This window comes from Thermobia domestica, chromosome 4 (genome assembly GCF_964235325.1).
Source record: "Thermobia domestica chromosome 4, izTheDome1.hap1.1, whole genome shotgun sequence".
Lineage (NCBI taxonomy): Eukaryota > Metazoa > Arthropoda > Insecta > Zygentoma > Lepismatidae > Thermobia > Thermobia domestica.
The window spans coordinates 225,499,376-225,525,849 of record NC_137457.1 but is presented as its reverse complement, the minus strand read 5'-3'; the positions used below and the strand labels follow the sequence as shown (position 1 = coordinate 225,525,849).

The 26,474-nt window shown below is 35.6% G+C and overlaps 1 protein-coding gene across 3 annotated transcripts in view; it reads left to right on the top strand.

Annotated features, from left to right (window-relative positions):
- Window positions 1–26,474, top strand: part of LOC145683879 (tyrosyl-DNA phosphodiesterase 2-like) — a 73,218-nt gene that overhangs the window by 20,460 nt on the left and 26,284 nt on the right. For all 3 annotated transcript variants that reach the window (XM_081755511.1, XM_081755512.1, XM_081755510.1), the window contains exons 2-4: window positions 10,439–10,623; window positions 21,179–21,270; window positions 25,625–25,768. In XM_081755511.1, coding sequence (XP_081611637.1) covers window positions 10,492–10,623; window positions 21,179–21,270; window positions 25,625–25,768 — 368 coding nt within the window. In that variant the 5' untranslated portion in view covers window positions 10,439–10,491. The remainder of the gene's footprint in view (window positions 1–10,438; window positions 10,624–21,178; window positions 21,271–25,624; window positions 25,769–26,474) is intronic.

Below are 26,474 nucleotides of genomic sequence, written 5' to 3'. Positions count from 1 at the left end.
CGTGATACCTCAGAATAATTCCATGACATTTGGAGAACTTTCGGAAATATTGTCGGTACAATGTTTTTCATTAACGCAATATTATTTTTGTTACGATATTGTGAAGAAGGACTGTCACTGAAAAAATCTATTCTACTAGTTTCAGGAAAGTTTTCTCCTATTATTGCCAAAACAGGCTTCAAGTGAGCCCATACGCCATGAGCTTGATGATCCAGTATATCTGAAACTGTGCAAAATGATTTGGAAGAAACAATGTTCTCTTCTGATACGTAATATAATATCACAGTATGCAGTGAAATTTGTTTTCTTGATGCTCCGTAATGTGTTGCTTGAATTTCTTCTGAATATTTAGTTACATAGTTCTCTGCAAAGTCCACTTGTAAAACAAGTTCGTTCTTTTTTAGATTTGATTTTCGGGCTTTGAATACTCTAGCTTGATAATGTCTCACTTGCAATCAGCGGCGGATTTAGACACATATTTTGGGAGGTGATTCTCGAAAGAATACTTCGTTTTTAAATGCGAGAATTTTGGAGGAACCTGAAGCTTATCATCACCATTGGAACCACTAACAGTTAGCCTTTTTTAAAAATCCTGGAATTTAGGGGGAGCTTCAACTCGAAAGCGTCCTTCGTAAATCCGACACTGCATGCAGTCAATGGCCTTTACAGCTATTGTTACACGATTTCATATTTAGCAGTGTTTTAATTAAATTTTGTGTCCAGCAGTGTGTTTCAGTTTACATCCAAGTACCTCAGGCCTGCCCATGAATTGGCTCCCGGAGCCGAAGCGTGAGCGACAACGAGCGGAGATAAGAACAGGTGAGCACAGGTGTTGGTAGCTCCGCCCCTTCCACTGCATCCGATAAGTGTTGCCAACCACACATGATGGTAAAAAACCTACGGCCAAGCCTGGTCACAAATTCGCACGATGTTGAAGCATTGAGCAGACGCAAGCGTGAAATGTGCAGGTGTGCTCTCCCCCTCCCCATTTCGAAAGCAGTGACGCGAAAACACTGCAGGAAATAAAATTGGTACGTTTTTTGATCGAGGAAGACGCATGATAGAGGTTACAGTTAGCGTTGAAGTAACTAACAAATGAAAAAGAAAGAAAGAAACTAATATTAAACATGTCAGCTTACAGACGTAAAAACGACTGCAAAAATCGGAAACGAATTGTTTCAGGCCTTTTTTAGCTTGCTTACACAATTCGTGACATTGTATTACATTAGCACTCGGTCTGTAACTTGTCACTCGCTTCACGTTTGCTAAGTTGTGAACGCCTTTCGTTGCTAGATTGATAGCAGAACGACGGGAGGTTGAAAATAATAATAATAATAATAATAATAATGCGTATTATTATTATTATTATTATTATTATTATTATTATTAGTAGTAGTAGTAGTAGTAGTAGTAGTAGTAGTAGTAGTAGTATTATTATTATTATTATTATTATTATTATTATTATTATTATTATTATTATTATTATTATTATTATTATTATTATTATTATTATTATTCGGACCAAAGACGGATGAAAATGGGGATTGGAGGAAATTCATAACGAGGAATTGCATAGTTTATACCGCTCACTTAACATTGTTAGGGTCATTAAGTGTAGAAGGCTCAGGTGGCCATTCCGTGTAGCCAGAATGGAAGAAATTAGAAACGCTTTCATAATTTTAACTGAAAACCTAATTGGAAGAAGACCACTAGGAAGACCTAGACGTAGATGGGAAGACAATATTAAGATGGATCTTGCAGAAATAAGAGTACAGAGTAGAAACTGGATCCAGTTGGCTAAGGACAGAAGTTAGTGGAAATATGTTGTAAACGCCGCATTGAACCTTCGGGTTCCATAGACCATAGAGTTAGTTAGATATTATTATCTAAAAGAAATGTTCAAATGTTGTTAAGAGACAATTACACAGAAGAACTGAGTTCCGACCAAACACTAATTTGCCGGAAGGAAATTCCAGTGCAGTCCAGCCCACTTTAAGCGTTATCCGTGCAATCCACGTTTCATGTTCAAGACATTGGGAATAATTGTTCGTATCATTCAGTTGGAACGTTCCCTTCCAAGTTTACGCTGTTACTGTAGGCCTACAACATCGTGACTTTCAAAACCAGTCAGTAACTATCGAAGAAAGACAAGCGTGTAGCTTCAGTCGTTGATATGATTTAACATTCTTTTTCACTTTTAACAAGCTACCGGCAAGCAACCAGCCAGGGACAATATATTTTTCCTTATTAAAAAGACACTCCTTGTTTAAAAAAAAAAAAAAAAAAAAAAAAACTAATGGTACCCACTAATGGTCACTCTTAAAAATGGAAAATCTCTTCGGCTCTCTTAATATTTTGTTTGATTCTTTGCGATCAAAGTAACATTAAAAGTGGAAAAAATGAAATGAAATCTTTGGGTTTTACGTCCAACGGTTATACCGGTTAGGCTAAAGGAGACGGTGATGATGAGTAATGAATGAAATGATAGAATGAAGAAAGTGGGAGGAAATGGGAGAACCCCGAAAAAACCCACGCACACGGTGTTTGTCCACCGCAAAGTTCACTTGGCGGGGGCTGGGATCGAACCCGGGACCCCAAGCACCAGATATGAACGTTCTACCACTGAGCCACCGCGGCCCCACTTTAAAAGTGGAGTAAGAAATACTATTCTTCCTATTGATAGTGTAATAGTGGCTTCTAATCTCCACAACCAACCCCTTGCTAAGCCTATTCGTACACACATACATGCATAAGCTAATTTTATACTATCTAAGATAATACTTAGATAATTACAAATAAGTGCTACAGTATTTTTTTTTCGTATCAACAGATTATCTCTTTTCCTATAAAGCGAAACAACATACCCACACTCGGATTAAGAACTTGATAATATATATATATATATCAGGGTGGATTGATTTAAATCAGTCTGATTTAAATCAAGATTTAAATCACGATTTAAATCAAGATTTAAATCACTTGATTTTTTTAATAAAAATCGTTGATTTAAATCGAATTCCGAAATAAATTAATTTAAAGTGAAAATAAGTAAATTCCGGTTTCTGTTGTGTTATTTCGATTATGGAAGTTAATAATCATAATACAATGAGACTCAAATGTACAGTATAGTATGAAAACAAGTCGCACACCCGGTGGAAGATTGTTGCAAGTCAATAATACACATTTGTGGGAACAACACTTTTAAAGTTTGTTATTCAATCAAAATCGCTCCCTAGAATACTGGTATCTCTGCCATCTACAGGTTAATTTCCTCAGTTACGTTTCTGCGAAAATACCACCAGATAGAACTCGCTTTTCTCTCGCTATTCTCTTTTGAGCGATGATAACTCAAAATTTCCAGTTTTTGAGTTGTAACACTCTTCCACTGAGTGTGCGAAGTGTCATGCAGAGGATGATTTTGGAAAATCCCGTTTTGAACAGGTAACGGAGCAATCCTGCTTTCTTCTTTTCGTAACATTGGGTTTGGGTTTTAAAATCGTGAACTATTCCAACGAAGAAATCACCATCGACATTTAAGACGAAAATTCTTTTTTGTGCGTGTCTGTTTGTTCCCAGATAATAGGGCGTATTTAGAGGGGTCCTATCACCTCTCCATTTTTTTTTTTTTTTTTTTTTTTTTTTTTTGTTAATTTTATAACTTCAGGCGAAATTTATGTATTTCATGCCGCAAGCTAGTTCTGAGTTTTTAAAAATAGGCCTCTGCAAAATATCAATAACGTTTGTGAAAAAAAAGTGTCATTTTGATAAACGTTGCTGTACTTTTTCCTTAATGCTTAACCTTTTAAATTATATCACCTATTTTTAGGTGATAGGGTAGAATCATTATTCGATTAAAAAAGTACCAATAAGGATTTTTACTTCGTTTTCTTCAAGACTGGAAGCATTTTAGAACACGTTACATATGCTTCCATGCCTTTCTGCGTTGAGGCATAGTGTGTGATGACGTCATAAATTTAAAAAGATATTTTTTGTTATGCGTATTATTATTATTTTTTGCCGGGTTACATTTTGCATTCAGAAAACTGAAATTTTGCACACTCGTTCAGTGCAGCCCTTTATAATTTTCAGATGTTTTCAGATTTCTGCGTGGAAACAGCGGGGTCCAGAGGGGCAAAAATGTTTTAAAAAAAGGATATTTTTAACAAAAATAGCTTTTTTCGTGATTTTCCCGCCTCAGATGGAGACATATGAATGGTACCGTTTGAAAGGCTGTTCTATTCTGATGAAAATGATGTACGTACTATGCTCCTAGGATAAATAGGGATGTCTCAGGAAACTGTTACCTGAGATCCTGTTTTATACGGGAATCTGGGGTATTTGGGAAATATTATTTTTCGCGGGCTTACTTTTGCACCTACAAGACTGAAATTTTGCACATTTACTCAGTGCACCCCTCAGTATTTTTCAGATTTGTTTCAGATCTCTGCCTTAAAACAGGGGGAGGGGTCCACAGAGGTAAAAATTTAAGAAAGATATTTTTAACAGAAAATTCCTTTTTTCGTGATTTTCCCGCCCCAGATACATGCTGGAGACATTTGAAGGGTACCGTTTGAAAATTTGTTTTATTCTGAAGAGAATAATGTACAAATCATGATCCTAGGATAAATAGGGATGTCTGAGGAAATGTTTATACTAGGAATGCAATGTATATACCCGATTGCAATGAAATGAGCTGAGCGAGCTTAAACAACGTAATCAGGAAGCGTTTTTCGGTGATTATTCCTCGATGGTACATCGGATTTTTGATTTCGACCTATGTTGTCACTCAGCACGACATACTCTATCAGCGTGCTAAGTTTGGTTGAGATCGGCCAAACGGTCTAGGAGTAAGCGTTTTTCGGTGATTATTCCTCGATGGTACATCGGATTTTTGATTTCGACCTATGTTATCACTCAGCACGACATACTCTATCAGCGTGCTAAGTTTGGTTGAGATCGGCCAAACGGTCTAGGAGTAAGCGTTTTTCGGTGATTATTCCTCGATGGTACATCGGATTTTTGATTTCGACCTATGTTATCACTCAGCACGACATACTCTATCAGCGTGCTAAGTTTGGTTGAGATCGGCCAAACGGTCTAGGAGGAGTTCGCGGACAACCAAACGGCTAACCCGAGTATAAGAGCTTCGCTTCGCTCAGCTTAATTACATTCGGGTCATCTGGGGCATTGTGGAAATGTTCTTAGCTTATTGTTAAATAGTTTCCTCACCTTTACTACTCAAGATAGAATCTTGAAATTTTGTACACACATTTAGTACATCCCTTAGTATTTCCTAGTTGATTTTGAGATCTGTGCGTTAACACAGGGGAATCCAGAGGGGATCAAATTTTTTTAAAAAATGCCGATTACTCTCAAAATTTCCCACTTCAGGGACATGATAGGGAAATGTGAATGTTACCGTTTCAAAAGCTGTTCTAATCTAAAGAGAGTGATGTATGTACCATGATCCTAGGATAAATAGGGATGATGCTGTAGCTGCTTGACTGGAAGTCTATAATTTATCTTTAAAAAGAGCCATAATTTAAAAGGGTTAAGAAACATTGTTTGGGATTGATATAGGTTAACGATTGGGGATAATTCAAAATTCAACCCCAATACTTTCACTTAAATGGCGTAATTAGCATTTAATACTAGTTCCTAATGCTTTTTCTTCAGTTTGCGACTTGTATTATACGAGGAAAAAGATTTGATTTAAATCAAAAAAATCAACAAAAATGATTTTTTAAAAAAAAATCATGATTTTTTTCCACCCTGATATATATATATATATATATATATATATATATATATATATTGAAAACTGGTTTTCCATTGGGCAAACTGGCAAATTTTTATAAATGTAAGCGATGGTTTGGTTCCACCACATCCTTCTTTAACAAAAGGAAAGAAAAAAGAAGAAAAGGAACGTACATAGTTTATCATTTGATTGCTGTTACCAGTTTTTGTTGTCTATAGTTAACGGTTACCACATTGTAAAAAACACTATACACTAAATGGCAATCAGTTACCATACATACTTTTTTTTTTATTTGGAAAGCTAGTGATTACCGCCAAGGTTGACAACACTTCCGCTCCTCTAAGGACAAAACCCGAAGATTCACGAAGCACGAACAACGGTATTTGCTCGTAGAATGCTCGTGAGCGTTCACGAGGAGAGTTTCCACTATCTGCTCGCCGTGGCCAGGGCTGAAGTACCTTATTACATATAAATCATGTATTCAATATCTGCGAGCTTATCAAGTTTTAAAAATATTACACAGTTTTCCGTAATATTATGTTGTTCATCATTCCGGTTACGTGACTGTCATTTACGATCATTTCGGTCACGCAATAATTGGTTAAGTCACGTGACCGATATGATGTTTTCACTTATGTGTATGAAATAATATAAAATTATTAAAGAAAACAATAAAATCAGATATTCAACACGTAGTGATCTCAAATATCCAATTTATGAAATAAACATGAAAAATTAGATAACATTTATTTCACTGTAAGCCACGTGATCGGGATGATGATGATAAAAACACAACCTTCCTTTTTTCTCATTAAATAGTGCAATAATATTTTTATGTCTTAACTTTTTTGATAGATCGCAGTTCACGTCTTGACAGCAAAGCTTGAGCCTCACAACTAACAAAGAAACGCAGGTTAATGGACTTAGTTGTCGCACTGATAATGAGGTTTACAAACAGGTGGCGCCTAAATCCAGTTTCTGGGGACTGCGTTATCTCCTTCCATTACACTTGCGTAAACAAGTAAATCTGTATTTTATAAATGTAAAGGAAAGGCATTCATCAAATATTTTGAGACGCAAGTGTTCAAAGAAACGAAAAAATATATATATATATATATTAGTTATAAATTTTTGACAGTTTTCGTGATTACATTGACGTGGCGACAGTGACCGAAATGACGAAAATGATATTTAACGTTAAAAAATGAAACTTATATAAAATAACTATTCAGGATTAAATAAATGGTTGGATAGAAGAAAAGAAGTGTACTTATTTACGTTTTTTTCTTTTTCTTTCCTTTTCCATGTAATGGATATATCGGTGAAGGAATGAAATTATACCACTTCGTGAAATCGACCCATGTATATATTTCTGAATGGTGCAATTTGTGCAGTATTATTAAAAATTTCATGGAAACTTGCTGTGGCAACTAAAGCCATAAGAAAATATTTTTTTTTAATTATCTGAAATTACAATTCTTATGTAAACTAATGAAAAAAAAACATATTACTCTTTACTTCCATAGTGGATGGAGATATTTCCGTTTTAAAAACCATTAATTTGTTTATTTTTGCAACGTATTAGTATTTTTTTAAAATTTGAATGTTGAATTATAGATTGTAAATAAAATCCAGCTGGAAAAACGTTTCTTTTATTTTCTATAAACTGTAGATCAATGCATCCTAACACATATTAGTGTAGTTATGATTTTATTTTATTTATGTGTAAATTTTCAGGTTGATGTAGTGGTGTGAATTTGCTGTTTGTTTTACAGAGTATCTAATAGTGAATGATCTGGCTCGTCATTATAGTAGTTCTCCCTTTTACATATGACAGCAGAGTCAATATTCAGCTTAAACATACACTGGAAACAGTGTCAACGGAACTTATAGAGCAATATCTAATTATTATTACTATTTCATTTAAACATGATCTAGATATAGTCAATGCTGCACAGCACCGAAGAAGATAGAGTAATCGTTGAAAGAGTTACTAGTCAAAAATAGTGAAATAACTTTCTTCACAGAATTGTTTTGTGAATGTTTTCTTTCTGGGTTATTCTTTTATGCGGATAAGTTGAATACCTTTTCTTTTTTTCTTGTACTTTTTCTCTTTCTTCTTTCTTGTTATTTCTTTCTTTCTTTCCTCAGTGTAACCATCCACCTCACGTCATCTTTAACTTAGAGACAGCCTTATCCAAAACACGGTTAATATATTTATTTTGGTGTCACTACTAGGTTGTTACAGTTTTGGGCTACCGTTGCAATAGAGATGACATGAGAGAAAGGGGTTACACTCTGAAGTCTCAGTAATCCGGACATTCTGCAAGAACAAATTTATTATTACATATTCTAAGTTAAGTCACCGATTCACTTACCAAGTAATATTATTTTGTAATCAATAAATCAATTGTATACTCTTTTGTCCCGTTTCGACGGCGCGGTGGCTCAGTGGTAGAGCGTTCACCTCCGGTGCTTGGGGTCCCTGGTTCGATCCCGGCTCGCGGGTTTTCTCGTGTTCTCCCGTTTCCTCCCACTTTCTTCATTCCACCATTTCACTCATCTCTCATCATCACCGTCTCCTTTAGCCTAACCGGCATATACGTGGGACGTAAAACTTAAAAGATTTCATTTCATTTTCTTTTGTCCCGTTTGTTGTGTATCGTGTTTGCCTTTCTGTTTTCGTAATTTTGTCTGCCACTTTCGACTGTTTACTTTGTCATAATGTCGGGTTTTAATAATCACATAATAGTGATCTGAGACCGTTAAGGAAAAAAAAATCTTGATGCGTGGGAAGACAGGTCAGAACGTACCAGCCAGTTACTGTATAATTGGTCTTGCAATTAAGCTCTCCTGAAAGCGAGGTACTGTGGTGGGGAACGACTTATACCATGGCGTTTAGTCTAGTGGTGGGCACAAAAACGTTTTTCGGTTTCCGGATTCTTAGGAAAACCGAAACCGGTTTTTGAAAATTTAAAAAAAAAAAACTTTCTCAACGAAACAGATAATCGATTTTCTCCAAAACCGGTTTCGGTTTTTCACCGAATCCGGTTTCGGTTTTCTCTGGTCTCGGTATATTGATTTTACGGCATTGTAACATGCGTCGAGAATACATATGAAAGAAGCTTAAAAACCTGTGTAAATTCTCATAAAAAGGAATTGCAAACCGAAATCGATATGCTTAAAAATCAATATGTTTAAAAACTGTTTTTGTTTTATACGGATCTGGTTTTTGGAGAACTACGAAACTGCTCTGATGAGAAACCGAACCGGGTTTTGGAGAATACCAAAACCAGTTTGGGTGAAAACCGAAAAGTCTGTTTTTCTAGAAACCGGTTTTCCCCATCCCTAGTTTAATCTTACATGATGGTTTGTGCAATCGTCAACTGCACCGGATTCAAGTCCAGGTCGTGGTTCAGAGCTCACCTTAAGGACAATGTCCATCGTAACCTCTGTGTTGCATAGGGACGCAAAGGCTCAAACTCAATTTTACCAACACCGTTAGAAAGATCAAGAGACCGGTAAAAATTCAGACTGATAACAATCATTGATGGTGAGTTTGAAAATGTAGTAAAGATTAGCTGTAAGATATTCTCTTAGTTTAATTTAGAAAGCTAACATAACTTAATATTATAGTTTTTTGTCTGTTTAGATTTTTCTTTCTTTTTTTTTTTTTTTGGAGAGGGGGGGGGAGAAACATAGAAACAGAAAGAAAGAAAGATGATCCAACCTCTCCATTTGGTTTTGAGACAATATATATATGTTCTCTTCCCTTCTTCATCAGACCTCTTGCTTTTGGTTTTATAATTTTGTGTTTTATATATCCTTCGTAACTATGATATATTGTGGTGCAATAGGCACAAAGATCGTCGGATTTCTGATTAAACTAACTCACACACTTCATTCTATGGCTTATGGAAGCTCAAAGTAGCTCTCCATTGACTTCCGTCCTTAACCAACTGATTTGAATTTCTACTTTATTTTCTCTATGTCTATTTTCGCGGGGTCCATCTTGCATTATCCTCCTATCTGCATCTAGTTTTTGGATCAAAAGATCCAATATATTTCAGTCAAAAATTTTCTTGTAGGCTTTATATCTGGAGAACTACATATAGTGTAGCCAAACCCAAAGTATCACTTAACTCAGTATTTTGTGCTTATTTCTTTTCTTTTCTTTTCTTTTTTTTTTTTTTTTTTTAAATCATCCCTAAAATTTTTGCTTCTAATCTTTTGTTGATGGATTTCCAGTTAAAATTTTGAAAGTGTTTCTACCGTTTTTTATTCTGGCTTCATGATCTGCCCACCTAAGTCACCTATCCCAACAATATTAGTAAATAGCATAATTTACACAGTTCTTCGTTATGAATTTTCCGCCCGAATTACCCTTTCCTCTTGGTTCCGAATATTCGCTTGAAATTTTTAGTTTCTGATTATTATCATTATTATTATTATTATTACACTGAACTTCTCATTGTTACAGTCATTGCTGATTACAACTAGACTTAACGTAATCAATTACAAGTGATTTGTAGGCATTCTTCATAAACTTTTGAAACCACTTTTTTTTTTTTTTTTTTTTTTTTTTTTTTTTTTTTGTAATGATAATGTTAACAAATTGTAATTTTTATGTTAAGTTTGCTCTATTACGTTAAAAATTTTATTTATTCTTTAATCTTGCAGTAAAGATCATCCACAGGAGAATATATACATACATATCCGATGAACATTACAAAATGAGTGATACAGACGAAGACATTCCTGACCGTGAAACTTGCCAGTCACGTGTGAGACAGTTTGCAGATATCACAGGTACAGATGAAGCCTGTGCTCAATTTTATTTACAGGATAGGAAATGGGATCTAGAGGTAATTATATTTTCAAAAACGATTTCTGAATTAGAAATCTGATTGCGTGATATGTGTAATATAATTAACATGTTCTCTATCGATAGAATGTTTGTGAAAGTATATAATATTGTGCTTACCTTTACGCCCGTGATAAGCACAATAGTATGTATTAAAAGATGTACCCGATAGCGTTTATCAGTAATTATGTGTGCAAATATGTTCACAACTCTTGCCACATGACTTAATTGAGAAGTAAGAGCATATTGTGATTTATATATTTCACCAATTCAGAACGTTACATGTGTCGTGTTCTATCCAGTTCAATCTGTGCATCTCTAGTAATACTTCGTATCAATATTCTAACTCTCTCTATGTTTTCAGTAGTTTGCCTCATTAACAATGTAATGATATTAGCCATTCCAGTCTTGAAACTAACAAAATCAAAGGAAAAATAGAAGAGAGTGCAGGTGTTTCTTACACCGTATCTTTTACAGTGGCCAATAGAATATGAATGTCATCAAGCACACGAATAGGATGTACTTTATTTTTGACATCGTCTTCCGTTGCCATTTTACTCCTCAAAAGGGGTATTGCTACAAAAGAAGTTTACAAGGATGTATTGTTACGGAACTACATGTCCGGAACCATGTCTACCAATCAGAACTTCAGAAAAGTTTTGTTCAGGACATGTCTCACAATCTAGCCCAATGTGGGGTGCCTGACTTGCCGAAAATTTACTTGGTTGACAGCTAATTCCAGCATTAAATATAACTTCAGCATGTGAAGGAAATTTCTACCATTATTATTATTATTATTTTTAAAACAAGGAACAATAGTTGAACGAGCACAGTCAACAAAAAGTATTCCACCGCTTCTTGTATCATCTTCCTGAAAATATACAGATACTGTTATTTTTGTGGACTTGTCCGCATACATGAAAATTTAATCAATCAGAAAAGCCCACCTTGTTTGGCAATTTTCCATCTATCACTAAATGTGTAAAAATGTCCGCAGATGATATATTTCCCAACAGTGGTGAAAAATTGTGGATTGAAAATTTGACTTTTCTCAAACGACTTTATCTTGTAAAAGTGCTTAGATAAAAATCATCCAATCACGTTGATAATTTTCAATAGACATGTAAAAATCATAATGTCGTTTACAATCCCAAACCATTCCGGAGATACAGCAAACATTGTTAAAGATTGTTACACTGCTTAAAATGCCGTATCTGTGGGAACGTTTGAAATAATTGTAACTTTTATTTACTTCTACAACAATAGGTTTGGTAGCAGTAAGCAAGTTCTCGGAATTGCATAATTATAAGCAGTGTTGGAAACTTCATAAGTATTTCTCATTTTGACAAATCAAAGGTTTGAAATACAGGATGTCCACATGAAATTTCCCTGATTAACTAACTAACTAATTAACTCTATGGCCTATGGAACCCGGAGGTTCAGTGCCGCGTTCACAAAAGCTCTCCACTGACTTCTATCCTTAGCCAGTTGGATCCAGTTTCTACTTTGTATTCCTATCTCTACGAGATCCATATTAATATTGTCCTCCCATCTGCGCCTAGGTCTTCCTAATGGTCGTTTTCCGATTGGTCTTCCAGCCAAGACTTTGAAAGCGTTTCTACTTTCTTCCATTCTAGCTACATGACCTGCCCACCTAAGCCTCCTAGACTTGACGACCCTAACAATGTTGGGTAAACCGTATAAATTATGTAGTTCCTCATTATGAAGTTTCCGCCATTCCCCATTCCCGTTCCTCTTGGGTCCGAATATTCGTTTCAGGATCTTGTTCTCAAATACTTTCAGTCTATGTTCTTCCCTCAGAGTAAGCGACCAATATTAATTGCATGGAAACTTATAATGCCAGAGAATAATGGTTTGCGGCATCTTTAAGAACAACTCAGTTGTTGTTGTTGTTATTGTTGTTGTCTATATATGTACTTCTACATGGACCCCATTAATAGCTCTCAGAATGTTCAGTCGATATTGCATCTCCCGCCATGTCTTGTGTAGCATGTCCGGTGTGATCGAGTTGATGGCTTCAGTTTTGTGACGAAGAGCAGGAATATATCACGTACATACGGGAAAGAAAGTATTTGACAGTTGACAAATTTTCATTTGCCAATAACTTGGGAACAAATTGATTTATTTGGATCTTTTTTCGCTATTCTTAGAATAGTTATAACTTAATAACTTGCCCAAATCGGTACTCTAATAGGTTAATTTGTTGTTATTAGGAAAAGGAATTTTGTCAATTGAAGAATACTTTCTTGCGTGACTGTACAAGTGTGGCGTAAACTCTATCTTTGACATAGCCGAAAGGGAAGAAATTTATAGGGGTTATGTTGTTAGATCGCGGAAGCCAAGGAGTGTGTCCATCGCATCCAGTCCATCTCTGTGACAACGTTCGGTCTAAAACCCTACGAACATCTAAACAACAGAGCGGTGGGGCACCATACTGTTAGAATATCACGTTTGGTTGCAAAGAGAGTAGCTATGGAAAAGCAAAGTGTTCAAGCATGTCCAGATAAACGGAACTAGTTATTGTGTGCTTCATGAAGTAAAATGGTTCGATAATTCTGTCGCGTCCCAAAGCACATCACACATTCACTTCCTCGCCATCTCTGACATATTCGCGAACAATGTATGGGGGTTCGGAACCCCAAATGCGCACATTGTGACGATTCACCTTGCCTGATGTGTGGAAGATTGCCTCCACTGAAAATCACCCTCCCCAAGTAATCGGGATCATCCTCGACCCGTTCCAGGATCTCCATTGCAAACCTGGTTCGTTTTGGTAGGTCATCTGGCTGTAGCGCCTGAACGATTTGTGTCTTATATACATACAAACGCAGTCTTTTATGGAGCACCTTATGGACCGTTGAACGTGGAATGTTCAGGTCGCGTGACATTTTGCGAACTGACTGTTGGACTTATATTAAAGGGCCTCCTTGACCTCATTCAGTTTTCTCAGACGTTCGTGCTTTGCCCGAGCCAGGCTATCTGTTAACACTCCTCGTGGCTAAAAACTTCTCAAACCATGTTTTAATGGCCTTGACGTCTGGTGGGTCCCATTGGTACTTTTGTCTAGAGTTCCTTTGCACGGTAATTGGTGATTTAGTCTCAGCCAACCACACCACACAGTGCACTCTCTATTGTGCAGTTATCTTTGTTCATGAACACCTGCAACAAATAATAAAAATTCATATAAACTTTGTTACTGAATAGCTGCAGCAAATAACAACAATTAACAATCAACAAGAAACTGTTTGAGCTGCTCTTCAAGATGCCGCAAACCGTTATTCTCTGGCACTAATAATTTCCATGCAATTAATATTTGTAATCAGGGAGGTTTCATGTGGACACCCTGTATCAAATTGCTATGTACGATATTATTATCTTTATATATCTGTTGGAAACCTTCTACGCGACTGGATGAGATACTTATTTAAGCAGTTCTCCAAAATAAAGTCCTTTAAAAAACTCAAATTTTTAATCCCTTGTAACTTAGTATCTTTTCGAAATACCTTGTACTATGATCTAGTTTCAACAGTAAAGTACTTTTGGATGTGCATTACCCTGCCAGTCTCGCTTGAAGTATTATTGTTGTAGAGGCCTCCAAAATTTTGACGTTTGTGATACTGTAGCGTCCTTAATTTGTAAGACTAAACAATTAATGTGATAAGTTTTCTTTTAGCGTGTATGTATTGAAATATATAATAATTTGACGTAATGTCATATGAAAAAAATAAAAAGTTGATTCGCTTGGCAACAGTATTAATCCTGGAGCTCCAGACATATTTTTATACCTTTGTGTACCAGTCGGGTCCAATGGACCCACAGTAATATATTGAGACCCTCTAGCCATATAATTAAATTTTTGGGAGAAAATGAACAACGAAATACTAAACAATATCCTTTTTGCAATGTATTTATGACGAAATAATAAAATACACTTCGTAGTTATCGTAGTTATACCGTACACTAGAAATATGGTAACTTAGCAGTATTACTATTTCTTTATACGAGCTCAAACAGGAGTTCTAATTTTTAGACATAATGAAATAGTCGATCATTTACATGCACCTAATAACAACATTAGATTACAAATAGCAAGTATTTGCTTCGTGAAACTGAAAACTTACGATCCCTTTGCATTTTCTTTTGGATTTGTTAAGGTTAGAGTACGAAATATTTTTTACAAATAACTCTGGTGTGCTCATATCACACATTTGTCTTGCATTTGGTACAGAAGGTTCTTGTCTTGCGATCCCGTTTTGATGGGCAGATTCCGCATCGCGCTTTCTTTTTGGATGACTCTTTTTCCGTGAGCTGATCAGTTTCTGTGTGGCTTCTCTTCTGTGGAAAGTCTTCTCCAATATGGGCCGATTGTTTGCCGAGGGAAATCAGGAAGTTACGGTGTTTCAATCTCTGTCTCTTGTCTTTCTTCTGTAGTGACAAGAATATAATATAAGCGATGAGTACGCTTATATCAATCATGTTGAAGAATACTACCAGAGGCCATCTCCTTGTAATTCCCTTTGTGCTGTAACAGCGAGTCATCTGGCCCATAGTGTCCACGCCAGATTTTGTCTTGTTATAGTAAAGGATTACTTCTGGCTTTGTTTTCTGCTGTAGAAGTGTCAACTTCAGGCTGATCATGCATTGTACTCAGAAGAGTAACAGTTTTGTACTTCTTTGGACAGTACGACACTATCATGGCATCCTGTAGGAATCCAAACAAGCTGCTTCCTACAGCTCTACTTTTATCCGTTTTGGTAAATGAAGTTGGGAGTTCTGGCTTACTCTTCCGTATAGTTCCGACGTAGGTGAGTTTTCATTCCTTCAACTTATGTGCAAGAGAAAGACTTGTAAAGAAGTTATGCCCAGTAATATTTCTACCATTCCAGCAATTTCTTCTGTCAGTTGAAGAACGAATCTTTCCTTATGATTGACTTCTCTTCCCTGTTCTGGACTTTTTCCGCTATATATTTGCATCTTCCACACATAGCTTGTTGTGCTATTACAAATAACCCAGAACTTTAAACAATATTTACCCGGTTTACATGGTATGTATTGCCAAAACGGACAGTGTCCACGAAAAGTCACAAGCTGTTCGTCACCGTCATGTTATTTCCGGGAATATAAGTGACCTGTATAGTTTTAACCCAGTCTTCAAATACTGCATGAATTGGAGACAGTTTATCATCAGGTCTTCTCTGGCGCCTGAGCTCTGCATCATCAAAACGTAGAGCGGAATTGATTTGTTGAAAACGATTCCTGCTCATAATGGAATTGAAGATAGGTCGACCGTTTTCTTCACTCCAGAGCTGCCTAGTTTCTTCATTCTTTGCTTTTGTATACCCCAATATGTATTAGCATGCCGATATATTTCTAAAGTTGCTCAACACTAACAGGTTTCCACTCACGAGGAAATTTTATCCTACCTTTGTTGTTAGTCCACTTGCAAATTGTTTCCAGAATGTTCCTACGAAAAAATAGACAAAAAGCAGATTTCTCATCATCAACTTCTCTTTTAGCATACCGTGTAGGACCACGGTCCTTTCTAGTTACATTGGCAGCACCAGCACGCCCGCGACCGGTAGTGAATGGTACTAAATTCCAATGTTTGCTTCATCCTGCACGTCACTGTCACTAACATCAGAAAAATCACCCTCACTTGCAGATAACTCTAATAATTCACAGTCCACACTTCTCCATCATCTGCCGAATCACCAGAATTATCCTCCTCTTCTGCCAACAGACATTGGCGTATGTCGTTATCGTAAGTCCGCGTAAGTCCGCCACTTACCATTATCCTCACACACTAAATCGAATGACTAAAGTGAAACATGCACTGGCTGGTTTAGAATATATTATAGGTAGAAATTTATAATATGCCCCTGAGAAGTGGTGTCAGGGAGAACACCATAAACCAGTAGACATTACGTACAAAAGGAATAATTAGTTAGGAAAACTTACTAAAACTGCATTAAACTCCTTTATAAGTAAAACATAATACTGATAACAAAGAATAAAGAACACGCTGACGTTAATTCTGCCATCTATGATCCACAATGTAAATTAAAACCAAAGTTTAACCAGTATTCCTTAGAGATGCAAAAAAGCCGGCTTTTTTGAATCGATGGTTTTTTTCACATAAAAAGCCGGCTTTTTTGGAAAAAAACCGAGAATTTTGGAAATTTTGGCTTTTTTCATTTTCATGATTTTTCTATCCAAATAGCTTTCTTATAGTATATTCTATAGTTAGATAAGATTTCCACGACCTGAATGCCATATTTAGCTCTGTAATTCACCATCAAGATGGATGGAGCACATATTTTACGAATTAAAGCTAACATGAAGAATGTAGTATTTGAAGGCAATTTTACAGGTTATTTAACTTTATTTTAACTTTTGAGTTATCGACATTTTTTTCCTTCTGTAGATCATTTTAGTTTGTCATCCGTGTTTCATTTCTAAGAGCTTAGTACTCCAGCTTCTAGCACGAAAGTTAAACTTAACGTTTTTCTATATATCCGTCAAAGCATACGTTTTTCAATATGTCCGTCAAACCGTATTTCCACATTTCTGTTATACTGTAGTTGTGCAGTGATTTAGCAATAATTTTCCAGATACAACCTTGAATACCAATTTATACAAATAATCAATAGCGGATTTAGAAAAGTACTTTGGGAGGGGTTTCTCTGATTGTTTCGTTTTCTAAAAAGTCCTAATTTTATTTGGGAGGTGCTTGAAGTTTATGAGTACAGGCATAACTAATATTTCGTTTCGTTTATATGTTTAGCAATAATCTTCCGGATACAACCTTGAAGATCATTTTATACTGAGAATCAATGGCGAATTTAAAAAAGTGTTTTGGGAGGGGTTTTCTTACTACTAATGTTTAGTTTTTCCAAATATTCGTAATTTTTATTTGACGGGAGCTTAAAGTTTATGAGTAAAAGGCATAACTAATAGATATTTCGTTCGTTTTAGACATTCCACAACTTTGGAGAACAGGCTTCAGTCCGAAAGACCGATCCTCTAACCTTCGCAAAACCGTCACTGCTGGTAATTAGTAATAATAACGATTTAAAAACAATAAGAAAGGAAGTCGGCCAACTCCTACACTCCTAGTCGGCCAGTACACGCACTATTTCTACATTCTCAGATGGAATGAAGGAAGGCTTTGTCAGAATGGTCGAATGCTGGGTTGAATCCTGGACTTCCCGATAGAAGCGCAAAAGCCAACCACTCAGTCACGTTTGTTGTGTAGTTGTATTTAGCTTAACTTAAATATATTCCGTATTCTTTTTTTTCTTTTTTCTTTTTTTGTTCCGTAATGATATGTTGAATCCCTCTTGTTAAAAATTCAGAAAACTTGAGGACTGGGTAAACCGTGATGGTGGTCAAGGGCGCCATGTTGTGGTTTCCAAGGAGGGGAAGTATAAGCGACGTTTCAAAAATAGTTTCAAATTTTGCTGTAACTAATGTAAAAACCCTATTGGATTTTCAATATTCTGAAGTACATTTTCCTCTAGGGGGGGGGGGGGGCAAGCGCCCCCTTAACCCCCCTGAAGGGCACCCTTGATGGTGGTTATAAAAAACTTGACTGTAGAATTTCAAGAATATACAGAACCATGTGCAGCCTTTAATTGTATCATACAAATCTAAGTATTTCTCTTATGTTTTATTTTAATTTTATTTTGTTTCAAAAAGAGGGTATGGAATATTTTGAAGTAAAAAATACTACATACAATTTTGCTAGTTATTTGTGTATTTTTTGAAAGAAGTTTTTACTCTTAGGGTTGGCTCGTTTACACCAGCTGTTTTTTTTAAAAAAAAATAACTGGTTTAAACTAAAAAAATTAAAAGAACAAAAATGCGAATCGTGTGAACTTCATAGTGACGTTTCACATGTCAAACCATCTGCATTAGTCTTATTTCCTTTTCACCTTTTAATCAAGGTGTCCCATGTTCAATTCTCGGTCGAACCACAACCCTTCTTTCATGTGTAAACCAAGTACTCTTTCGGATGTCACTTTAAGCGAAAGTCTTCTCCTTGATAACCTCGGTATTACGTAAGGATGTTAAGCCTCAACATACAAAACGAAACCAAATTATATATTTCTGCATGCCTGTTGTTTTATAAAGAAGCGAAGGTTGCTTAAATATATTGATTAAAATTGGTAAAATTTATCGATTGCCTACTTAGCTTCCAACATTAGCTTGGATTGGACTTTCAATGATACCTACATACTAAATTTGTAATTTAATACCTCAGTTTTAGAAAAATAAACACACTGCTGAACAAGACTGCACTTATTTAATATAAAAACACATTTACACCTGACGTTTCGATCTTCTATCCAAGATCCTCATCAGACGTGAGTGTACGTCTGATGAGGATCTTGGATAGAAGATCGAAACGTCAGGTGTAAATGTGTTTTTATATTAAATAAGTGCAGTCTTGTTCAGCAGTGTGTTTATTTTTCTGATTTTATTCGCAAGACGTTGACTATGATTGTGTGTCACTCAGTTTTAGCGTACTGATTATAATACGTTGACCTTTAAATTTTACATGCAAATTAAATTTTACAGGATTTTCCCGTTATTGTTTTACATTTAAAAGAATGACGGGATTTTCCCGATGGCTAGGGCGGGAGTTTCTCAATTTAAGAAATTTACTGACCGGACTTCTTTAAGCTTATGGGACCTCTTCCAGCATAACCCCGTTGTTGAATAATAACACCAAGGCGAAACAAACTTATTTCTGTGAATATGTAATACAAATACATAAAGCAAAATATCTAAATCAAAAAACCTGGTTTAAACCCCAAAAAAGCCGGGTTTAAACTGCCCCCCCAAAACGGGTTTTTGGCATTTTCAGAAACAACCATGGTTCTTGCCAACTCTGCTTACTTTTGTATATAGGAGGTTAAAATGTGTTTATTATATACATTGGTTAATCCTTTGGAATTCATAATGTAAAAATGTTGAAGTAAAATTGTTTAAAATATCTTTTCGAAATTCATGGTTTACTTTCGAGGTTTTATATTATTATCGGCATCAACCACTAATTAAATGACTTTCTGTGTTATAGAGAAGCGAAACAAAGTCTACTTTATCGATTTAAAGCAGAATTTTGAAAAAAGCCCAAAATTTCCCAAGCAAAAAAGCAAAGCAGAAAAAACCGAGTTTTTTTCCAAAAAAGCCGGTTTTTTTCCGAGCCCTTGCATCTCTAGTATTCCTATTTAAAATATACAATGGGTCCACTGGACCCACCTGGTACACAATGCTATAATTTTTATATATGCCACTTGACTTAAAGGAACAAAGTATTTCTGATACAACATGAGAGAGGAGCACCATAAAGAAAAAGTCACGGAATATTAGCGACCACTCACGAAAACTTACTTTGTAATTAATAAACGAAAAGTCATATGGGTCCAATGGACCCGTTTGGGACTCCCAGGGTTAATTTGGTAGCATTGCAGAGTGTCAAACTGTTTCCGTTGTCAATATTTGCTTGGCATGAAATTGCAGTTTATGATTATTATTATTATTATTGATAGTATAGTAGTAATAGTAGTTGTTTAAAAGTTACAAGGCTGTATCAAGATAAATGGTCTACTCTGTATATAAATAAAAATATTGGTCTGTTTTATATATAGCCGAGCTATGAAACTCTGTTCATGAATTGAAAATTTTTAATATATAAATAGAATTTCTTTTATATATTAAGTAGAAGAATGATTATACAAAGAATACTCAAGTAGTGACTTTTACAACGACGAAATGTAGCTATTTTTATCGTAATACAAACCAAATGAAGAGGTTCTCACTTTGTATAACGACCGTATCATGGAACCTCAAGTTTATTTTACAAAATATGCTAAGGGGGCGCGGTGGCTCAGTGGTAGAGCGTTCACCTCCGGTGCTTGGGGTCCCTGGTTCGATCCCAGCTCGCGCCGTGTGAACTTTGTGGTGAACAAACACCGTGCTCGTGGGTTTTCTCGGGGTTCTCCCGTTTCCTCCCACTTTCTTCATTCCACCATTTCACTCATCTCTCATTATCACCGTCTCCTTTAGTCTAACCGGCATAACCGTGGGACGTTAAACTCAAAGATTTCATTTAATTTTTTTACAAAATATGCTAATTTAAACTTGACTGGTCCCTTCTGACGAAAACGTTGAAACAATGTCAACGAGTCACAACAGTTGATGCAAATATTATTTCAGATGTTCATGAGGTCATGTGTGAATCAAGTAAATCTTAAATTCAATCTTTGTTTACTTTAACAAAAGAGACACTGACCAAAGCTTAAAACCCACTTTATTTTAAATTATAATTTGTAACTGTTTCGGATATCTAGCATATCCTTCTTCAGACACTATCGAAAATAAATGAAAAAACTGACATATATATAAATATTGTTATGACAAAGTTTGTTTACTTATGAATCTTTTACACATTAATAATCTAACTGTACAAATAATTAAAGTCGATGTTTCTTACGTATTCCTGTGAAATATTGTTTTTCTATACTTCACAGCGATCCGTAAATGCTTTCTTTGAGGCCCAAGGCAAGGGAGGTGTCAGTGCTCTGCATGATGGAGACGAGCCGGAGTTAGTTATCAATATAGAGTATGTATAACATTTAACTATTGCTTATTTCTTATATTCTGTTAGTACACTTCATTAACTTGGTGTGTGTGGCAGTCAGATCACATTTTTCTTTCGCTTCCCGTTGTACCATCAACTTGAAACATCGTACACTTTCCAATTTAAACTGACCTTGGTATCCGTATATTATTTAATATTTGCCGAAATTTTCAATATCGTTTTCTAAAGCATCGATTCGAATCGACATACAGTAGTATAGAAATATCAAACATAAATCTTTATTCTAGAAATAAAAATATACAAGGAAATCTTTGGACATCCTTTTATTTTGAAACTTGAGGGAAAAATGTGAAACCTGTTTGAGAGGTGATAGTAGAAGAAGGGGTCAAATTGTAAGGTACATGGCAGCCATGACCGCCATCTTGAATAGAAATTCGAAATTTCAGATGGAAAGAAGCATATCGTTTATCAGATAACACCGACGTGAACTCAGGAGGGAATAATGCGTTCTTTATATCTTATATGCTTTGCATTGCACGTCATAAATACTGATGAAGATCACCTACCAACAAGTTTTTATATAGTGCTTATCTCGTCTAATCCACAACCATAGTTGCCGTATCCATTTCGACTGCATACGCCGGGGAATATCCGGTGAAATTGGTCACACGCGTGCTGAATGCGTTTCTGTAGGTACCTTATATTGACGAGTTTCTCAGCATACAGTATCTGCTTCAGATGGCCCTACAGTCAGAAATCAAGAGGTGTTAGGCCAGGTGATCTGGGCCCACCATTTCACGGGACCACGACGACCAATCCACTTATCTGAGAGTTTTACATGCAGATCAACTCTATAGTGAGGAGAGGCCCATCTTGTTAAAAGTAAGAAGTAAAGTTGCATCTGGGTTCAGAAGGGAAATGTTGAATATGAATAATGGTTGAAGGTATTTTACCTAGGTACCAAATGCACATATTGGCGGTGTGAAAGTAGTGCATTCTTCAGCCTAGTACCGTCAGAACAGCGTGTCAAGCAACTATTTTAAAGAATCCTGTTGGAAAAACGAAATCAGAGTTGTACGGATCGATTTTTAGGATGGTATAATGAGGGGGAACTGTATATGGAACGAGATTCACTTGTACTGGTAAAATGAACATTCACCCGGCCAATGTACTGTTTTGTATGTACCTTATTTAATGCACACATAATATAAAAGAAATAATGAGTAGAATAAACAATTAAGGACATCGATCATACTTTCAAAGTTGGACAACTTGTCTGAGTAGAAAATATTTGCTTGCAAGAAGGAAAAGAAGAAAAATCAACATGATGTATGAAACTCAGTATGTAGGTTCAGATTATGATAACAACAGAAACGCTTGGTGAAGGTTAGTCAAGGTCCAAGGCAAGCAGTTGAACAAGTAGAAGAGGAAGTTAAAATCATAGCAAACAGAAAACGAGGGGGCCGAGAAAAACATAAGAAGAAAGCAGGATGGATTGATTTAAATGAAATTCCGAAATAAATTATGTAAAGTGAAAATAAGTAAAATTCCGTTTCTCTTCTGTTACTTCGATTATGGATGATAATAATCGTAATACAATGAGACTCAAATGTATACAGCACAATATGAAAAGGAGTGTTTCATGCACGGGATGATTAGGGAAAATCCCGTTTGAACAGGTAACAGGACAATTCTGCTTTCTTCTCTTTGTAACATATGGTTTTTAAATCGTTAAATGTTCCAACGGGGAAATCACCATCGACATTTAAGACGAAAATTCTTTTGTATGTACGTCTATTTGTTCCCAGATAATAGGGGCATATTTAGAGGGGTACGATCCGCGCTCCGAAACTTAATTTTTTTTTTTAGATTTTATAACATTAGGCGAAATTTACGTATTTTATATGTATTTCGTGCCGATTTTTAAAAATATACCTCTGCCAAATATCAATGACTTTTGTGAAAAAAAAAAAAAAAAAAAAGTGTCATGTTGATAAAAGTTGGTGTGCTTTTTCCTTAATGTTTAAGAATCATTGCTTGGGATTGAAATGGGTTAACGATTGGGGATTAATTCAAACTTCAACTCCAATATTTTCACTTAAATGACATTAATTAACATTTAATTCTAATTCCTGATGTTTTTCCTCCAGTTCGTGACTTGTATTATACTAGGAGAAAGATTTGATGTAAATAAAAAAATCAACAAGAATGTCTTTTTAAAAAAAAAAAAAAAAAAATGATTTTTTTTCCAACCTGAAAGAAAGTCGGATGCAACGCGGGAGGGATGTTGAGAGTAACTGGAAGCAGTTGGCAGAGGTTAGCAAAGTAATCGGACATTTTTTTAAAGAAAGTTTCGTTATTCATTTACTGCTTTATTCATAGTTATCGGTTAGATTGTTGAGAAGAACGGGATGTTATGCGACTATGTAGTTAATTAAACTGTTTCATGAATTTGAAGTTAAGCGTAAGAGTGTAGAGTGAGCAGGTTCTGTTAAAAGATAGTATTAAATAAATAAGAAAGATTATAGGAAGTCGGATTAAATAGTAATTGATATAGACAGTACTATAGTGTGGTTTTGATTAACATATGTTTGCTTCTGTTCATTAACAGCTACCGACCGATATGTCGTAAACTGTACATTTGGTTATGATCCGAAATTACGATACAGGTGGAAGTTTTGCAGATTATATTGCAAATGACACAGAGGAAGTAGCAATTATATAATACATAATATATGAGATTTGATGAGTAAGTCATAGCAACCCAATAATATTTCGCAAGCAATTCCTACCAACAAAATATCCATTATTGATACTCTTTCAGTTGTATATGATACATTTTTGAGACAGCCTTCAGTTATCAAAATATTACTGGTTGCTATAACTTACTCCCCAACCCACGTATAAATTGAGAATAAAATTCAGAAAAAATGGCTCAGTAGTTGAGCGCTCATCTCTGGTGCAAGGATTCCCTAGTTTGGTTCGGTTCTTGGCCAGACTAATTTGTGGTCGATAGCATCGTGTCCGTGGGTTTACTTGGGGTTCTCCCATGCCCTTCCATATTCTCATTCCACCAATTATTTTATAATCAGTCAATTTCCTTAATCATCTGCCTCCTTTAATCTAACAGGCATAATAGTGAGATGTAAAACTGGACTTTAATTCATTTCAGAAGATAACTTACTTGTTATATTGTGAGAACACGAGAACAACTCAAGACCTTGGAATTCTGAAATCGAGGTGTTGAGAAATCATGCTGAAAGTTTTGCAGGTTCTTTAAGATAGTAATGGTGAATCTTAGTTTATCTAGAAACTGTAAGAATACTAAGGGTGAACCAAGGCAAAACGCGGTATCTATATGTTTTCCAGACTTGTCTGATGTGAGGAAAAAATATTTTTTAAAAAGTCGATTTTTCGAGTTCGCCTTTTCTCTTCCGAGGTCCTGAACTAACTACAGTGTGAAAGTAAAGTAGATTTACTCGATACATTTTGTAGTACACTATATACGATTCTGTAGAAGTTCAGACAGCTGTTGATTTCAAGCGTCACAACCTCGTCAATTTCGCTGCTGTCTGTGAGGGCTTTTTTTCATGGAAGAGGGACACAAGATCATATGCATCATAATCTTCATCGTTGGAGAAACCAAGCTCTAGCAAACTCCTTGGTATTTCACGTAACAAATATTTTATTCCGTGAAATACCAAGGAATAATAATAAGGAATACCGGAACACAATAACAAACCCTTTGCACTTGCGCACACTTGTTGCACACTCAGGTACTTGTTGCACACGCGTATACTTTATCAAATAATTTGCTATGATGAGATGAAATGACACTCGAGTGGAAGGGGATTTTAGCAAACCCTTTTTCATGAAGTAGGCCCTTTGGTATTGTTAGAATCTGAAAAATCTTTGCATGTGACGTAGTCGGTAATACACAGTCCAGGAGCTTTAGGATTATTGTGACACTGTTGGAATTATGATGCTGTAGCAACTGAAGTGTGCATTGGAGATTGCTAAAATGTAGCTTTCTCAGAATCGATTCACTTCTGGTATCATTAGACTTCGTACAACAGGATTACTTTGCTAACATACACACCACATATTATTGCAACGAAGCGATCCCACATTAGGTTGCTGATAAAGTTGAATCATCAAGATCAATAGTGCCTTTATTTATTTATTTTTGGTATATTTCTTTGTGTGTGTGAAATTGTATTTGGTGTTCTGCAAGAATAAAAACAATGAAATACCAGAAATATATATATATATATATATATATATATATATATATATATATATATATATATATATATATAATGTATGTATTAAAAGTTATTGTCTCATTTTTTTGTATTTCTCTTTCTTCTTTTAGTAAACATCTAGTGTCTGCTCTTCAATCTGGACAGCCGACTGTTGTACCTCCATCCAAGTTTTCTTTTGTTACTTGGAATTTGGATGGACTTAATGAACATAATTTGAAAATAAGAACTAAAGCAGTATGTAAAATCATAAGCACGTAAGTTCCTAGTTTTCTCTTCTTAGCCTGTATAATGATAATAGTAATAATACGAGGGATGCTGGTAAATCCTTAGCCCGACCGGGAAGGAAATGAGCGATAGATATGGCAGATATTTTTTCCCGAAGGTCAGTTCATTTCTGACGTTTTTATAACTTCAGTAATAGGTGCGAATAAAACTTCGAAGATTGATTTGAAGAAAATTGTTCTGCGGCCATTACGACCTCTTCCTCACCAGAAAAGGACCTCTCCTTCAGTGTTTTTCGTAAGATTTAAGTATAGTCTGTAGTCACTAGGACCACAAATCATTTGTCGATTATTCAAAATGACGCAATAGTGCCCTTGAATTCTCCATACGATTCCGTTCCTGATCTTCATTCAAATATTTGAGTATCCATTTAGCTGGAAGTGTTTGCAAATGTTGGTGAATAATAACTTCAACATGTTTCTTGGTGAACAAACTCCATGGCTCTGGATAAGTAGCTTAACAAATAAAACACAGTTCTGACCAGAGCAGAATGAAATATATTAAAAACTATACTTACAATGTGTTACAGTTTCAAGGACCTAACGTCCTCTTCATCAGACACCAACACTGAGAAAAGACAGGTGACAGCAGATCTTATATACACGAGAAAGTGAAAGCCACTGGAGAAGTGATGTAGACAAAGCAACTAAGAAGAATTTCATTAGGAACATGGAAAGG